At 45.1% G+C, this 14,968-nt stretch overlaps 1 protein-coding gene across 1 annotated transcript in view; it reads right to left on the reverse strand.

Moving 5' to 3' along the window:
- Nucleotides 1–581: 581 nt before the first annotated feature.
- Nucleotides 582–14,968, reverse strand: part of SYT6 (synaptotagmin 6) — a 39,546-nt gene continuing 25,159 nt past the window's right edge. The window contains exons 4-7 of the mRNA XM_056362058.1: nt 10,546–10,666; nt 8,797–8,968; nt 7,989–8,139; nt 582–2,195 (exon numbers count right to left, since the gene is read on the reverse strand). Of these exons, the coding sequence (XP_056218033.1) occupies nt 2,124–2,195; nt 7,989–8,139; nt 8,797–8,968; nt 10,546–10,666 (516 nt within the window). The 3' untranslated portion in view covers nt 582–2,123. The remainder of the gene's footprint in view (nt 2,196–7,988; nt 8,140–8,796; nt 8,969–10,545; nt 10,667–14,968) is intronic.

Consider the following 14,968-nt stretch of genomic DNA (forward strand, 5'->3'; position numbering starts at 1 on the left):
GGTACTTTGATTTGCAGACCTGCAAGGGGCCCTTCCAGCTTCTGGCATTGAAGACCTGCGGCTCAGTGCAGCCCAGGTCAAGGTTCAGGGGGCTTGCAGTCAGTTTTTGAACCATCCACCCCTGTAAGTCAATGATTTTGAACAGTTAGAACTCTTTCCTATAGTAAGACCTGGAACATTCCCAGAAAGGACGGGTGTCCCAAAAAGGGGTGCCCTCAACCATGTCCCTTAGTAAAAGTCTACAGTGCTCTTTATCATGCAAAGCTAATGCAGTTTTACTACCTTTTTATTTCAGTGAAGTGTACGTGCTTGATATATATATTTTTCTGCTGTGACTAGTGCTCAGCAGTTCCCGGGGGTGGGTGGGGTGGGGTGTGTGTGTTGCTGTCCCAGGGCAACCAAGACCTGCAGAGTCTATGGCTGAAGGAGCCTCTGCTCCGTGTCTTGCAGCCGGCCCCTGCAGTGCCTCACACCACGTGGGGGGCTGGTGTGGCCACGTTTTATAGCATCTGCTGTGGTTACTGTAACTGTCCAAAATCACATAACTACAAGAGGAAATATTTCACCACGCGAGGCAAGTCTTACAAATAAAATAATTTTATTGAGTTTCTGCTTCTACAGCATGTGGCACATAAAGAGAATTAAGACATAAGGTGTGATGAGAAAACATGTATTTATCCTTCACTGAACAAAGGATTCGTCTTACCCAGAAAAACAACGCAAACAAATACCCTTCTCTGCTAGTCATGATGTTCAGTGAAGGCTGATGCTGTGACATTTAGGAACGTGGAAACTGAAGTTGACCTGAAGATCATGGCCTATGCGTGCAGTTCCACTAACCTGATGTGAGGAGAAATGGCTGCCTTGCTAGCAAGTCTCGTTTTAACTCAAAACCAAAATATTTGCATTTACTTAATTTAATTACAGTGGAACAAACAACACTAATGTACTTATTAACTCAGAGAAAAATCCACAATGAGAAAGTGTCCAAAATCTGCAGCTGTCTGATAAAGATCAGCTGATTTAGCTGCATTTGCAAAGCTAGTACTTGGGATGTTATAACTTCATTTTTGGCCTCTGCAGCCAAGAGACCAGCAAAGTTTCTTTTTTTTTTTTTTTTTTTTTTTTTTCCAAAACTTGATCCTCCTCCAGGGTTTGGGCCTTAGAAACTTTTTTCAGTAAGGATGTGCTGATAGTTCAAGGAAAAACTTTTGAAGTTTTTTTTAGTATTGGTTGTGTTTCTATATTCCCCTTTACCCTTTTGTTCCATCTTTATTACTAAGGTGATATAAGAAATAAAGATCTAGTGTTCATGCAAGGAGGTCACCTGTTTCTGTAACGTCTTTCCCTCTGTACATCTGGGCCCCATTCGTGGCAGCGCAGTTCTCTCCACTGCACTCCAGGCGACGTGGTGATGTACAGGGGGGTAAGCAGCAGGTACAAAGGGGTCTTCAAGAAACCGTTCATGCAAGTAGCTCTAGGGAGACTTCAAATACAGGGAAAAAAACCCAGTTCCCCCCCCCTGAGGAATCAACGGCATTTTTTATATATGACAAAAGGAATTTGGGATACACACTGCACAAACTGCTAACAGCTCATGAACACCTCTACAAGAACAGGAATCCCGTGAACACGCTGCTGGGTTTGGGCTGACCACAAGAGTAAAGAGCTGCTGGCAGATCAGAAGTCTCTCATGCCTGTTGCTGCTGCTTTTCCAAGCAGGCACAGCCCGGGCAGCAGGGCCGGTCCGCATGTCCCCTCTCCTGGCCACCTAGGCTGTCTGTAGACATTCAGAGCATCTTTGCACTTTTCCAGCCTCTGTACACACTAAAAACTATTTTACATGTTAGTTTACAGACCTAACTTCCAGCTCATGTCTCAGGCCACCTTCTTCCTCTGGAAACAGATCCATACGGTAAAAGCCACAAAAAAAATCACCTTGGGAGACGTATTAGACAAAGACATATTTGACCACAAAACGGGTTTCTGCCTTTACTTACGCGGGAACAACTAGACTGGAAAGTCTCTCTGCTGCCACTGCCACTCAGCAACAAATTACTGAGACTGTAGGCCAAGTGCAAAAATAACTTGGTTTAGTCCCACCTCGCTGGCCGCGCTTGGGATCACGGTGTGGGTGGTGGTTTAGGTGAGGGACAGGAGCCCTGGCTGTCAAAGCTCGCTGCCCGGCCTTGCCACTGGTGGGAGAAAAAAGAAAGAACGTCTCAGCAAATGGGAGAGATTATTTGAAATTCATGTCCCCTTACGGCATTGCCTGTCTCCTGTTCCACAGTTTTCTCATCTGCCTTACAGCTTGTTTCAACTTATTGAACGCCTGCGTTTAACCACTCAGGAAGAATTACTGAACAATTTACTTTATTGCTTTGTAAATCAATTCACAATCATGAAGAGTGCTCACAAAAAAGGAAAAATAATCGGTGTCTGGGTGTGCTATGAAGACAAAGTTTGCTCTCAGTTCAGCTTTCTGCTGTTTCCTGGTTTCATGCTGTTGCCTTTTTGTTTTAGAAATACTGCCTAATTGCAAATTACTCAAGTCTTTCCAGTCTGGTAATTTTACTCCACAGAAACTATGTCCACAGTGCCAGAGATATTTCTCAAAGTGAAAACCAGATCAGAGAGTCAGTGGATGTAGCAAACATTTTTTTTGCTATACTTATGGGATCATAAATTACTAGCCATCTGCCTTGGGGTCTGTTATTATAATTCAAACCCATTATTCCTTAAGCTTTTGAACCCTTGCCCATCTCACTATGTTATTTTATTAAATTCAAATGACAAATGATATACATCTCCTAGAGACAACAGGAGGCAGAGTATTTCCACTGCTCCATCCTCCCTCGGGAACAATTCCTTCCTCTCCTACGTAAGCTGAAACTCTTTGCTGGCTAATATTAATGCTCTAGCGTGCATGAATTTCACTTCTGTGGGTGAAAACTCATTCAGCAAATTGAACTTCACCCTTGCTCGGCAAAGGCATTCCAGATGAAATGCAACTGAAGATGACAGAACAGGCAGGCAGCATGGTGCTTGCGGGAAGGCTGAGCAAGCCAAGTAGCCGTCTGCAGATGTTCTCGGTGTCAGCAATAACAAAGGGCCTGGGGCTGGGGTGGCCATGCCCCCTCCCTGCTCCAGGGGTGCATCCCCCTGCATCCCAGGGCCCCCTCCGTGCTCCAGGGATGCATCCCACTGCATCCAAGGGCCCTCTTCTTGCTTTGGGGGTGCACCCCACTGCATCCCAGTGCTTCCCTGGCTGCTGTGTGCCACAGGCTGCAACCCTGCAGGCAGCCCTTGATGATGGTGGGTGACGTGCTATGGAGTCTGCTGTCCACGGCATGGCTGCTCATGGGCGCCAGCCCTTTCTGGGTCTGCCCTGCCTGTGCAGTGCACAAAGCACCTTCATGTTCGTTCAAGGCCAGCTACAAAGCAGGGGCAGAGATAGGGTCAAGAATTCGGCCAATTTCCCAAAAAGACCAGTCTGTAAAGTACTGCACAGGTTTGCATTATATGGGCCATACTTCATCAGAGCTGAGCAGAAATTAATGAATGAAGAAGCTGGAAAATTTGTCCATCCAAACAAGCTACCTTAAGGTAAGAAAACAGTTTATTCTGTTTCTCATGTCAAACATATTTGCTGAAATCCCTGAGGAACTGATAATATGGATACAGCCTTCCCATGCGAACTACCAATAAATGAGCAGATAAGCAGCAGTTGCAATAGATACGGGATTTTGGCAGAGTCCGCCGCATGCTCCTCGCATTGATCTGCCTGCAGTTACAGTGACAATGTTTGCTACTCCAAAAATAATGATGAAAACTCTTCTGAGAGTAGGTTCAAGACACCAGTGTGCCATGAGGATGATATTTTCCCTTATTTAATTAGAAAAGGTAAACCAACTAGTAACTAGTAATTAGAAGTCAGAAGCTACAAACAGTTCAATGAAAGTCAAACATGCCCACAAATCTGGAAGAGGCTGGTTTTGCATGTCTTTAAAGATAAATGATTGCTCTTCATTATGGGCATGACTTAGCTCTCAGCCAAGTTACCAGTTTTTATCTGGAGAAATGTTTAAAACAAATAAATGCTCCTATGCTGAATATCAGACATACTCGGCAACATCAAAGACCCATTCTGCACTGCACTGACGATGCTACTCCGTGATATCAGACAAGAGTTTGTCTTTCATAGATAACAGAGAAATTTCCAGTTTCCAGAAGTCCCCTTCAAAGTCTTTCCAGAAAGAAATTTTGTATTTCTTTTTAGAGACACATCACTTAACCTGGCTGATGGGTGTTCTGAGCAATGTAGAAGAATGGGCGATGGGGGGTGGCCAAGGCACACCTGGGCGGCCGAGGCCACAGCAGCGGGTGCAAGCGGAACCTCGGGGCTGAAAAACAGGGACAGCTTTGTGCTGAGGACAAGAGTTCATTGCCAGAATAACTTCAAAATGCAACACTAAGTGAGATTCTTGTCTTTGCTTACAAGCTCTTCTTCTAAACAACTGTGTGAGGAGGATAGTACTTAGAAGTCTGTAATTAATGATTCATTTGCACGTGCTCTCTTTCTAATGGCGATGGTCATTAAAGAAGTGCAGTCATTACTGTTTGCTACTCACTGTTGATAAAAGTGGAGCAACCAAAGACATCAAATGTAACAGAAGCAAGTTCCCCTCAAGGCTCTGGCAATGGAAGAGACAAAAGCGCAACAGGGGTGCAGGCTGGCAGGACACGGGTCAAGCTGCCCCCCCAGGGACGAGGGTCTGGGGGCGCATCAGCGCACTGTGGCCAGGGGAACCGGCTCGGCTCGGCCCAGGCCCCCGCATGGGACAGCTCGGGAGCTGTGCTGCGGTGGTCCAGCACCCATCTGCCTGTCCTGGCGCCAGGGCCGCGGCTGGTCCTCCTGGTGCAACACATGATGGTTTTCCTGGGGACTCCACCAGAACCTGCAACTCTGAGCTTCCCTCAGCCACAATGTGGTGGAAGCCCCCTTTTTTGGCCAGGGTTTTTCCAAGGCATAGCAGGCAGGGCAGTAGGCGTATAGGCTAGCACAGAAATTCCAGGTTGCCTCTTTTCTTCACCCTCCTGTGGCCCTGAGCTGCATGGCCAGCCAGGAGCAGCGTGGGCAGGCGGCAGCAGGCACAGAGCAGCTCCTAGGTTAACAGCTCCAGTCATCCACTGCTCAATTTATACGTTCAGAAAGACAATTAAATCCCAGTTCTCTTGCTTTCAGCTTAAGATCAAGCCCTCCATCAGGAAAGACACTGATGTACAGCAGAGGCCATCACTAACCACTGGAGCAAATGGAGGACAATCACAAGGATCAGCCAGAAAGCAAACACTCCATTTGCTGGCACCCAGCAGCAAATGCTTTTGAAGGTGAAGATGAAGATGACCGCTCAGGTTGCCAGCACAACCTGAGCTCACCTCCAAGAATACTCGAGGGTGAAAAAGGGATGGAGGGTGAGCAGCTTAACCCCAGCACTTGCAGTCAAGGGCAGATGGAGCAGGGGGCTGGCAGCCCCGGGGCTGGACCGCGGAGCTGGCAGGCAACTCGGCCACAGCCATCGGCCCCTGCTGCCCGGCCTCCGTCTGTGCGGGGACCTGGAGCTGATGACACAGGATACAAAGCCCAGATTGCTTTTAAAAAATGCACAAACACATATGGAAAAGATGATGCAATTGCTTGTAACCAACAAACACCATTTCCCATGGATTTCTCTCCAGGAGCCTGTGCCTTTTCTGTTTGTTCTTTTTTTTTAAGCTTCACTAGGGATTTGCAGACAGCAGTGCTAAAACTTAAAAGGGCAAATAAATACAGGGACCATTTGCTCGCTGGCTCTGTGCACCAGCTTGTGGCAGAAATACCAGAACAGATGATCAGAGGCGCTTTTTTTTGCCTTTTTTTTTTTCTTCTTTTCTTTTAAGCAGAGCTCCTGACCTGTACACTGGGGGGTGAAATGATTCATTCAGGTTTTTTTCCAAAGTCTTGCGTGCTCAGCAGTAGTTTTCAAAGTATATTTTAGAAGGTGAGTCATCTTACATGCCTTCCTTTGTTTCTCTGAGTTTCACCACAATAATTATGGCTTTTTTTTTTCCCTATTGATTATCAAAAACTTTACAGGAGTCTTTCTTTCAAACTCCTACCTGCATCTGAAAAATAGTGTAATGAAGTCATAAATTACAGACTGGAGAAGGAACTCCTGCCCCTGGGTCAGGTGTGGCAGCTGGTATCATGCTGTGAGGTGCTTCGGATGATACAGACACTGAGCTAACCCATGAAATGGTAGATCACTAAGCATTTATGCTGAAGCTCAGCGGCCGCTGATCCCCAGCTCTCAGTGGTGGTGTGAGATGGCATGTGTTGCCTGCCCAAACAGCTACGGCTCATGTGTACGATGCCAGTGTTTTAGCATGCAAAGGCTAATGAAAACCTGGTACTGCTCACCACCCAAAGGCAGTATTTACCATTTTATATATATATAAATATACACACATACACAATTTGCACGTCGGTTTAATTCTGTTTTGATCTATACCTGTTCTGCATAGCTGACCTAGGTGGTTACTCCCAATTTACATTGGTGCAATATGAGATCATGATATGTAACATACATGCCTCATACAACACAAGCCTCATACAAGTAACTGTGAATTTTCAGATTTCCATTGTCTGATCTATGCACCTCTGTTGTGTCTTAAACTAAAATATTAATTGCCAGGTTTTCCCACTGAGTGTAATCGGCCTGGGTCTGGGAAGTGAGTACATCTCTCTGATAAACCCTGGCTCTGCACAGGGCCCCACAGCCGCGCTTCATCTGCGATAGAGAAATGCCCACCGAGGGATGCAGCAGTAATGAAAACTGCTGCAGAGCTGTGCCCGGGTGGCTGGTATCACCTCACACAGCTGCTGCTTACAAATGCTTGGAGAAAGAAAGAAACCCACAGAAGCAGCAGACCTGCCTCTGGGATGGGCACGTCTGAATTTCAGAAACCAGCCTGATGAATATGAGATGGGACAGAGCACGCTGAGCACAAACTGCATTCTTGTTAAAGAGCAGATTTCAAAGAAACATAGGGCTTGATGCATACTAATTCAGAGTGCTGTGGAAGATCACCAAGCTCTGTATCTGCCTTCCAGTAGAGCTTAGTATCTGAGCTTGAAGGGGAAAATAAGATGCGTTTTCTGCACTTAGTCTGCGGCTTTGAGGGAAAATGCTTCCTTAGCCCCAGATAGAGTGGAAGGTTTTATTGCCTTTATGATGCTATCACTGGCTGCAAATGCTGGCTTTCCTTTCATACCTGAAGTGTCAACAGCATGCATTCCATTTCCCACATCTCTCTCCTGCAGAATTTACGACCTAAATCAGCAAAAACCAAAGAGTTCTACAGAAGGGTGACAAAATGGAGTGCCAAGACAAAGAAAATGCTAGAGACGGTCAAAATGGTACCCAGGCATTCAAGCCCCATTTTATCATCTGGGGCTGCATCAAGTGAATCTCTTTCTCTGGAGATGCTTAGAGCAATTACATTTGTTCTATTTATTCTTCCATCAAAAGCTTGAAGATGAGTCAACAGAAAAATCTTTTAGGAAGAAAAAATTTAAACTTGAAATAGGTGATATCCCTGGACAATTTGTTCTGCCATCAGAACAGCATTCTCTTTCCTTACTGCTCTTGGTCTCTAATTTAAAAAGCAAAAGCAAAAGCAAAAACAAAAGAAAAAAAGAAAAAGAGAAAAACCAATACGGTAGCAGTCACATCTGTAAATACAGTCCCTTTCATTCTTGCTTGCAAGCTCAAGGAGCTATTTCAAGACAATACAGAGATGCTTGTTTTCTGGAGTTTATTTCTAGTGAGAAAATTCCTTCAGCTCTTGTCAGAAAATCCCAAGTTGAAGTAGAAGCTCTCTGAAAGCCTTGAACCAGCTCACTCATACTCAACACATGCATTAAAAGGAAAAATAACTCCACGCACCTCTTTGAAAGACTTCTTTACTTCCACTAACGGATGCCAGTGTGCGATGGGCTTGCGTGGGTACGCCAGCATCTCATTCCAGTGGTCTCTGCCCAGTCCTTCAGCACTGACTCCCACGCGGCAAACCCCAATAATCTCATTGTGACCCACCCTGAAGAACAACAGGAAAGAAACATGATTATCCCTCGCTCAGACTGTCCGTGTGCTGGCTAACCGAGGCTTCTGACCCCATGTTGTCGGAGTGCCCCAAGGCATGGTGCTGGTGAACACGGGCTGTCGCAGCTGCGCGACGACACCCAGATCTTGTCTGCCACTGCCAGTGCATGCAGCCTTCAGCGCCGTGAGGGGCTGCTATTGCCAGAGATAATTATAACAGCCTTAAAATTATTTGAACTGCAGATCAGTCCAGATACAGAATCTGGAGGTTGTGTGGTGTAGTGGTGTACAGCAAGAATAAGTACAAGTTCAGTAATGGATAATTCCTACACCAATTGCTGCTTAGCATGAGACTATTTGCTTTCTAAAATAGGACGATGGTTTGCAGGACAAGCAAATAGCAAAGGGGAACACAGTACTCATTCAAGAAAATGTCATAAAGCAAAGGATCAGCTTTACCATACTATTCCAGCAGGTAACTTTCCATAACCATAAATACCAATGACACTTCAACAATAAATCGCTAGAGACAGATTGATGCCACAGAGTTGTGCAATCGAGTCCCTGATACTAAGGAAAACGGCTGTTGAGCTGGAAAACCTGCAACCAGTGGGATGTTTTCCCCTCCTGCTCTCCAGAGCCTCCCACCTACCGATCGTAATCCATGACGGAGATAAGCAGACTGACTTGATCCATGTTCTCTGGGGGAATGTCAAAGATTATTGCTTCATTGTAAGTAGGATTAAGTGTGTTTTTCTTTATGGTGGTTTTCTTCTTTTTCAGTCTTCGCCCATCACAGAGCAATGACACTTTGACATATGGATCTGGAGAGGAAGAGATAGGAAAAGGCCTTCTGCTTATGGAAGGTTATTTTGGTACCATCACAATACAGAAACAGCACTATCGAAATAGTAGCTCACAGACTGTGAGCTACCATGAGCCAAAGGCACTCCTCAAATGTACTTTTAGAAAAAAGTACATGTCTGTGTACCAGTTGAATCCACCATTTCTTGAACTGGTGTGAGTGCTACATGAGGTTCCAGCACTGAGGAACCAGTACTGCAGACTTCTTGCAAGGAAAAATCAGCCGCTTCCATCAGTTTTGCTGTGGTAAGGGTTTTGCAAGTGTAAGAAGAACCAACATCGAACCATAAGCCAATATTCCTCCAAAGATGGTAATGGGGACTCAGGCACCCTAGCTTGTGCTAATTGCATGGCCACAGGCAGCAACTTGTGCTCGCAGAGCGAGCAACTGCAACTTTTTCAAAATGCGCCTAAGAGAGCAAAATGCAATGCTGCATTTTGGCAGTCCAAACAGGCAGAGGTGGTTATTTTACAGGGATCCTTTCCTGCACTGCTACCAAAACTATCCAGTTGCTAACAGGACATAGCAGAGTGACAGCAAGCAGAGGAATTTTAAACCCCATTTCCCCAATGTCAGACATAGCAGAGTGACAGCAAGCAGAGGAATTTTAAACCCCATTTCCCCAATGTCAGAGAGCAGCAGAAAGAAAAGGTATTAGGGCAGCTCTGCTTCACATGCTTTCCACTGGCTGGTCATGGCAGAATGCCCTGAAGTTACAAACGGCTGCCCAGGCAAGTTCAATGCATTTTCAAGTAACAGTAAACGTGCAATGTATTATTACAGAAACACTGAGCTGGCTTAATCTGAAGTCTCAGTTCTGAGACATTCCATATGGCATCAAGCTCCAGCTGAGCAGAAATTTTTTCTGCAAAGATCTTTTACTGTATTGCTACTGCCTTTTACACAAGTCGCCGATGAAATTCAAATACTACGATGTTGATTTCTGGAAAAGAAACTGCTTTTTATGTTGAAATCCAGAATTTGTGCATGCTGAATTTGCAAGCCAACTCTCTGAGACTGTGAATGCATACAGTCTTCAGGTGACTTTGATTCTAAAGTTTTAAGTACTGGCCACTGTACATTCACATGGGATTTGCCCAGGTGGACCATGATCCTTTCCTAATCTTGGGGTGAAATGATGGATTCTGGCTATAGGGGGTTATCTGATGGAAAACTCCCTACTAACGTAAAACTACTGGGGTCAGAACCTGCAACAGGTCTGAAGCTTCCAAACCAAGAGATGGAGCAGAGCTTTGGCCCTGCAAACCCTTCAATAGGGATGGGAAGCCACTGGCCATCTCCTTGAATAGCGTATTCATGTATAATCCCCTTCCCTGGATTCATGCCCTTGGGAATGGTTTTAAAATATAATTTTACTTTTAACACTTTTTTCATACTTGACAAAAGCTTGTCAGGTGTTTCCATGATGATACATCCTTGGCATCAAGAGTCATATGCCTGCTGTTCATTGAGACTACCTTGAGGGAGGAGGAAGAAGTGTGGATGCAGTGGGGTCCTCAGCCATCCAGCACCTACCTGAGTAACCAGTGATATCCATAGCTTTGAGATTCCTGCATTTAATGACTGTTAAGGTAAGGCGACCTGCAGTTGGCAAATAACAAAGGGAAAACATGATCTCTCCCAGGTCCACGCTTTCCTTCAATAAAACAGAGAACACATTATATTGGAAAGATGCAAGAACCAGCAAGGCTGCCTCCACGCTCCACCATGATATTTCAGGCAGGATTCAGGCAGCACTCACACTATTTCTCCTTCCTGACATTTTCAAGCGAATGACACGTTGCTATATGGCAGCGCTTCTAGTGTATCCCAGCCATTGTTTGGCTAAAAATGAATACAGAGAACAGGAAAAAAAAACATGTGTCCACATGTTACAGCTTCAAATCATAGTGAAGGACCACCTTGCACTGCCACAGCACAGTCCTACTGCAACATCACAGCTAATGCATGCCTCTTTTTCAGCTCCATTTCTTACGCAGAAGTGAAGTGATATCTAACATCAAATGAAGGCCATTAAGGAAATTATATTAGTATCAAGTTTTGCTTGAATGTACAATACGTATGTGCCAAGGGTGTGACACAAACATCTATCTCCTCAAATGAAGGAATGTAGTACGAACCCAGCACAAGACCACGGCAGAACGCAGCCATGCCGTGTTCTCTGCCCGGACACGGCGACAAGCCCACTCATGGCTTTCTAGTGCGCTCGGCGCCACTGGTTCAGTAATAGAGGTTCAGGGACTTTGTCGGTGCCTAGCATTTTGCAGAGAGTGCAGATGGCTCAGAGTAACATGGTGATTTTCTTTGAAGCTGAGCACGAATTACAAGATAAGTTACAGACCCGGGGGTCATAGCTTTAAAACAGAAGAGAACCATGAAGGGACCCATTTAGTGGCAACTGAGTGACAGGCTTGCTGTTGTTTTGACAACCGACCCCTCCGAGATGCCTTCAGAGAGCTAACACAGCGTGAGGCACATATATGTATGTATATAAATAGTGAATTAACCAGCAGATGGCACTCAGCAACATTTGGTAGTTTCTGGATTACACAGAGGCCAATACAGTTTACTCTCCTAGTGTCCCATGAAACAACTTCCACACGTCACTCAGCCCTCTTGTACATGCAGCCTTATCTCCTGATAAGCATCATTGCCTTGCTCACGGGAATTCATGAAAAAAAAATTAAAGAATCCAAAAGTATTATTTAAACTAGAAAACATTATCATCTGAAGTCAGCAGAAATTTTCCAAGCAACTTCCAAAAGTGGAATAAAAAGAAATAAAATTTATTTTGTACATACAGATCCCACATCTGTAGAGCAAACAACCCATTCATTTTTGGAAACATAGTGTTTGCTTCATTTCAGTATGATACACTGATCTGCTGAAAAGAAATTGTAGCTGCTAGTAGTAGAGCGATGGAACTATAAAGACAAGTAAATGCACTTAAAGCTTTGCTAAGTGTTAGAAGAATAGATCTTGTTGATAGATGAGATTTTTGCCAAATTATTTCCTTCTTGTTCTCTGGTAAGGCAAAGGATAGATATTCCACCTAGACATGCCGAATACTAATGAACGTTATATGAAAGTCTTGATTCTTGACAAGAGTTCACTTGCCTAGCAAATAAATTGAAAATCTCAAGCACAGAGTGTATGAAAGAAACAGTGGCAGCCAAATGTTTCCTGGACACAGCAATGTATGACTGGACTTGTAAGTACCTAAATAAACGTTGCCTCAGAAGCTGCTATTTGCTGGTAGATAACAGTTTCATACCCTCACCCACTCAGAGCTCCTGCTCCGATCTCTGGCTCACCTTAATAAGCCAACAGCATCCCAAACAGCTTCCTTTCCAGTGTGACAAAATGATGTCGAGTCACAGCCTCATCATCACTAAGCAATAATGGAAGATGTGGAAACATTTACTGAGTTGTTATTCCTCTACCTTTAGTGCCTCTCGATGTCTCTACTGGGAGCTAAATCTCTTGCCTCACAAAATATTGTACTAAAGGTACCATATTAAGGTACCAGGATCAGTTTCATCACACATGAAAGCGCCTTTAGAGCCCCCGTCAGCTTCCAACCCTTGACTGCGTTTCAGCTGTGGCACCTTGAACATCACGTGTGCCCCCGTGCCGGGCTGCTGTTCCGGGGGCACAGCAGCGATGAGCAAGACCTCTGAGCGCTCCAAAACGTTTGGCACTTTTACCGCTGGTGTTACCAGCACCCTGAGAACTGAGCTGACTTGGGCCTGCCCCAGCACAGCCAGTTTTCGGAGGCCAGGGGGCTCAGCCTTTTATGGAGCCTCATTCATTTACAGTGTCTTTAAATGACTGCTCAAAACCCATGTACCTGAAATTATAATTTCCTTTTTAAAACATGGCACTTGTTACCTCTAGACTTATTCTTCCTCTTTTAAGATGAATTGTTTTACATAACGAAGAGCCTGAATAAAGAACTCTGCACTGAGGAGGCAGTGCTTTGTAAGGAGAGTCTGGAACCTGCCACAAACACTGCCCTGCATTAGAGCTAAGCCTGAGGACTGCGAGTGTAACTTTCACTTTGGTGCCTCCAGCTCCAATCAGACACTGCATCTACCAGTGTCACCTATAGACCTTACTGACAATAGAAAATAATTTTAAATAAATATTCTGAAATTATGATTAGAAATGGTTGTTCTATTCCCAAAGAAATGAGCACCCAAATCTGACCGGCTATACTGGAGGCTGTGTCCGCTGCATGGTGCAAGGGTGCCTGGCATCCAGACAGCACACTGGGCTGGGTCTGTCCTCCCGGGGGCTTTGGTTCATGTTGGTTTGGGAGGGACGAGAGCAGGAAACCTTGGACACAAGTGTCAGAAGAGAGCAGCCCTATATGAGATCATGGGGCCACCCTCTGGGCATCATCTCATCTTCTATTCCTCTCCTTGCACTGACAAGATCTGTTCAGGGTATAAAACTAACACAAATTGTTCTTTGACCTCATTGTATTGGGTCAAGAGATTTTTCTTTGCAACCATAAATACAAGAGAGTAAAACGTGTCCTGTGGGTACATTATTTTCTTGCAGATTATAGACGTTGGGACATTTCCAAAATTCCTATCAGTACCTCTTAGGAAATAATGGAAGCTCTGAATCCATAACCTTTGCAGAGTTGAAACCAAAAATGTTTCACTGATTCACAAGCTGTACAATCATTAATTGAATAATTGAGTGCTAGCTATTTTAATAGCTTATATCATTGCTTAAGTGTGTTCCGATCTTCTTATCCACACAATTGATCTAATGTATTATTAGTCACCAGGAGCTTTCTGGGGGTATTATGAAAACTGTATTTACCCTTCTCATTTTTGATTAAACAGAAATGTCCTTGGGTGTGTTACAACCAGCTGAGATGTACCAATATTGGCCCATTCCCAAAGAATGGCACAGAGAGAAGGAGGGGATGGAGCCAAATGCAGCACTCAATGTTTCTGCAGGAGCTCTACGGGACTGCTACACAAAGTGTCTTGGGGATGATGTTGGCTCTGCTCCTCTCACACCTTCTTTGTAGGCTTTTCCCTCAACAACCCTTCTGTTGGTGTCTCTTCACCTGTTTTGGGTTTGGGGTATTTTTTTGGGGGGGGGGGGAAGTCCCATTAAATTAGTTTACTTAGCTAGGAAAACATTCACCGTTTCTTGCAGAACCATCCCAGCAAAACACAGAACATACACAGCTTAAAAACTCCACAACGTTCTCCTACAGCTTCATGTTTTATGTGCTTTTCCTCTAGTGAGACCAAGTGCTACCCTTCCCGGGCCCACTTCCACCCACAGGTCTTTTCCCTCTGAACTCTTGAGGTTCACCACACTGTGTGCTGACATTATAGCAAGGAAAATGGTAACTCCCTGCCACCGCACAAGTGGCTCCACAGCAGGATTCAGCACCACGGCACATCACAGCCCACCTGGCAGAGCTGACAGCAAGCTGAGTCTCAGAGCCAGAGCAGATACAAACAGGTAGATGCCTCCAAGAGGCATCTGCATGTGTGATGCACCTTGTTTTTCTCCTAGTAAACCTTTGCCAGGCAAATGGATGTGCCTGATGCCTGCTTGCCTCTTCGCCAGCATTTTTCCTTTCATTACTATCCATTAATCATAACAGATGTGGCTATTTGTGGACGGAAAGCCAAGAACTGTAAACACCCTGCTAACTAATACCATTGACTTTCCTTGTGATTGATCCTGTGCCTCCCTCCCACCTCACTTGCAGGCAAGATGCTCAAAAGGCAACACAGGTGCAGCTCGCAGCGTGCTCCCAGCAGTGCCCTGGGGCACTTGGCAGGCACCACACACACCTCGGTGTCCTTAGACCAGCACAGTAAAACCTGCACAGCCGCAGAAGCATGACAGCCACTCTCTGCACCCTGCCAGGGCAGCTGCTAGACTGAGAGCTGCCTAC

Source organism: Falco biarmicus, chromosome 16, assembly GCF_023638135.1.
Source record: "Falco biarmicus isolate bFalBia1 chromosome 16, bFalBia1.pri, whole genome shotgun sequence".
NCBI classification, from domain to species: Eukaryota; Metazoa; Chordata; class Aves; order Falconiformes; family Falconidae; genus Falco; species Falco biarmicus.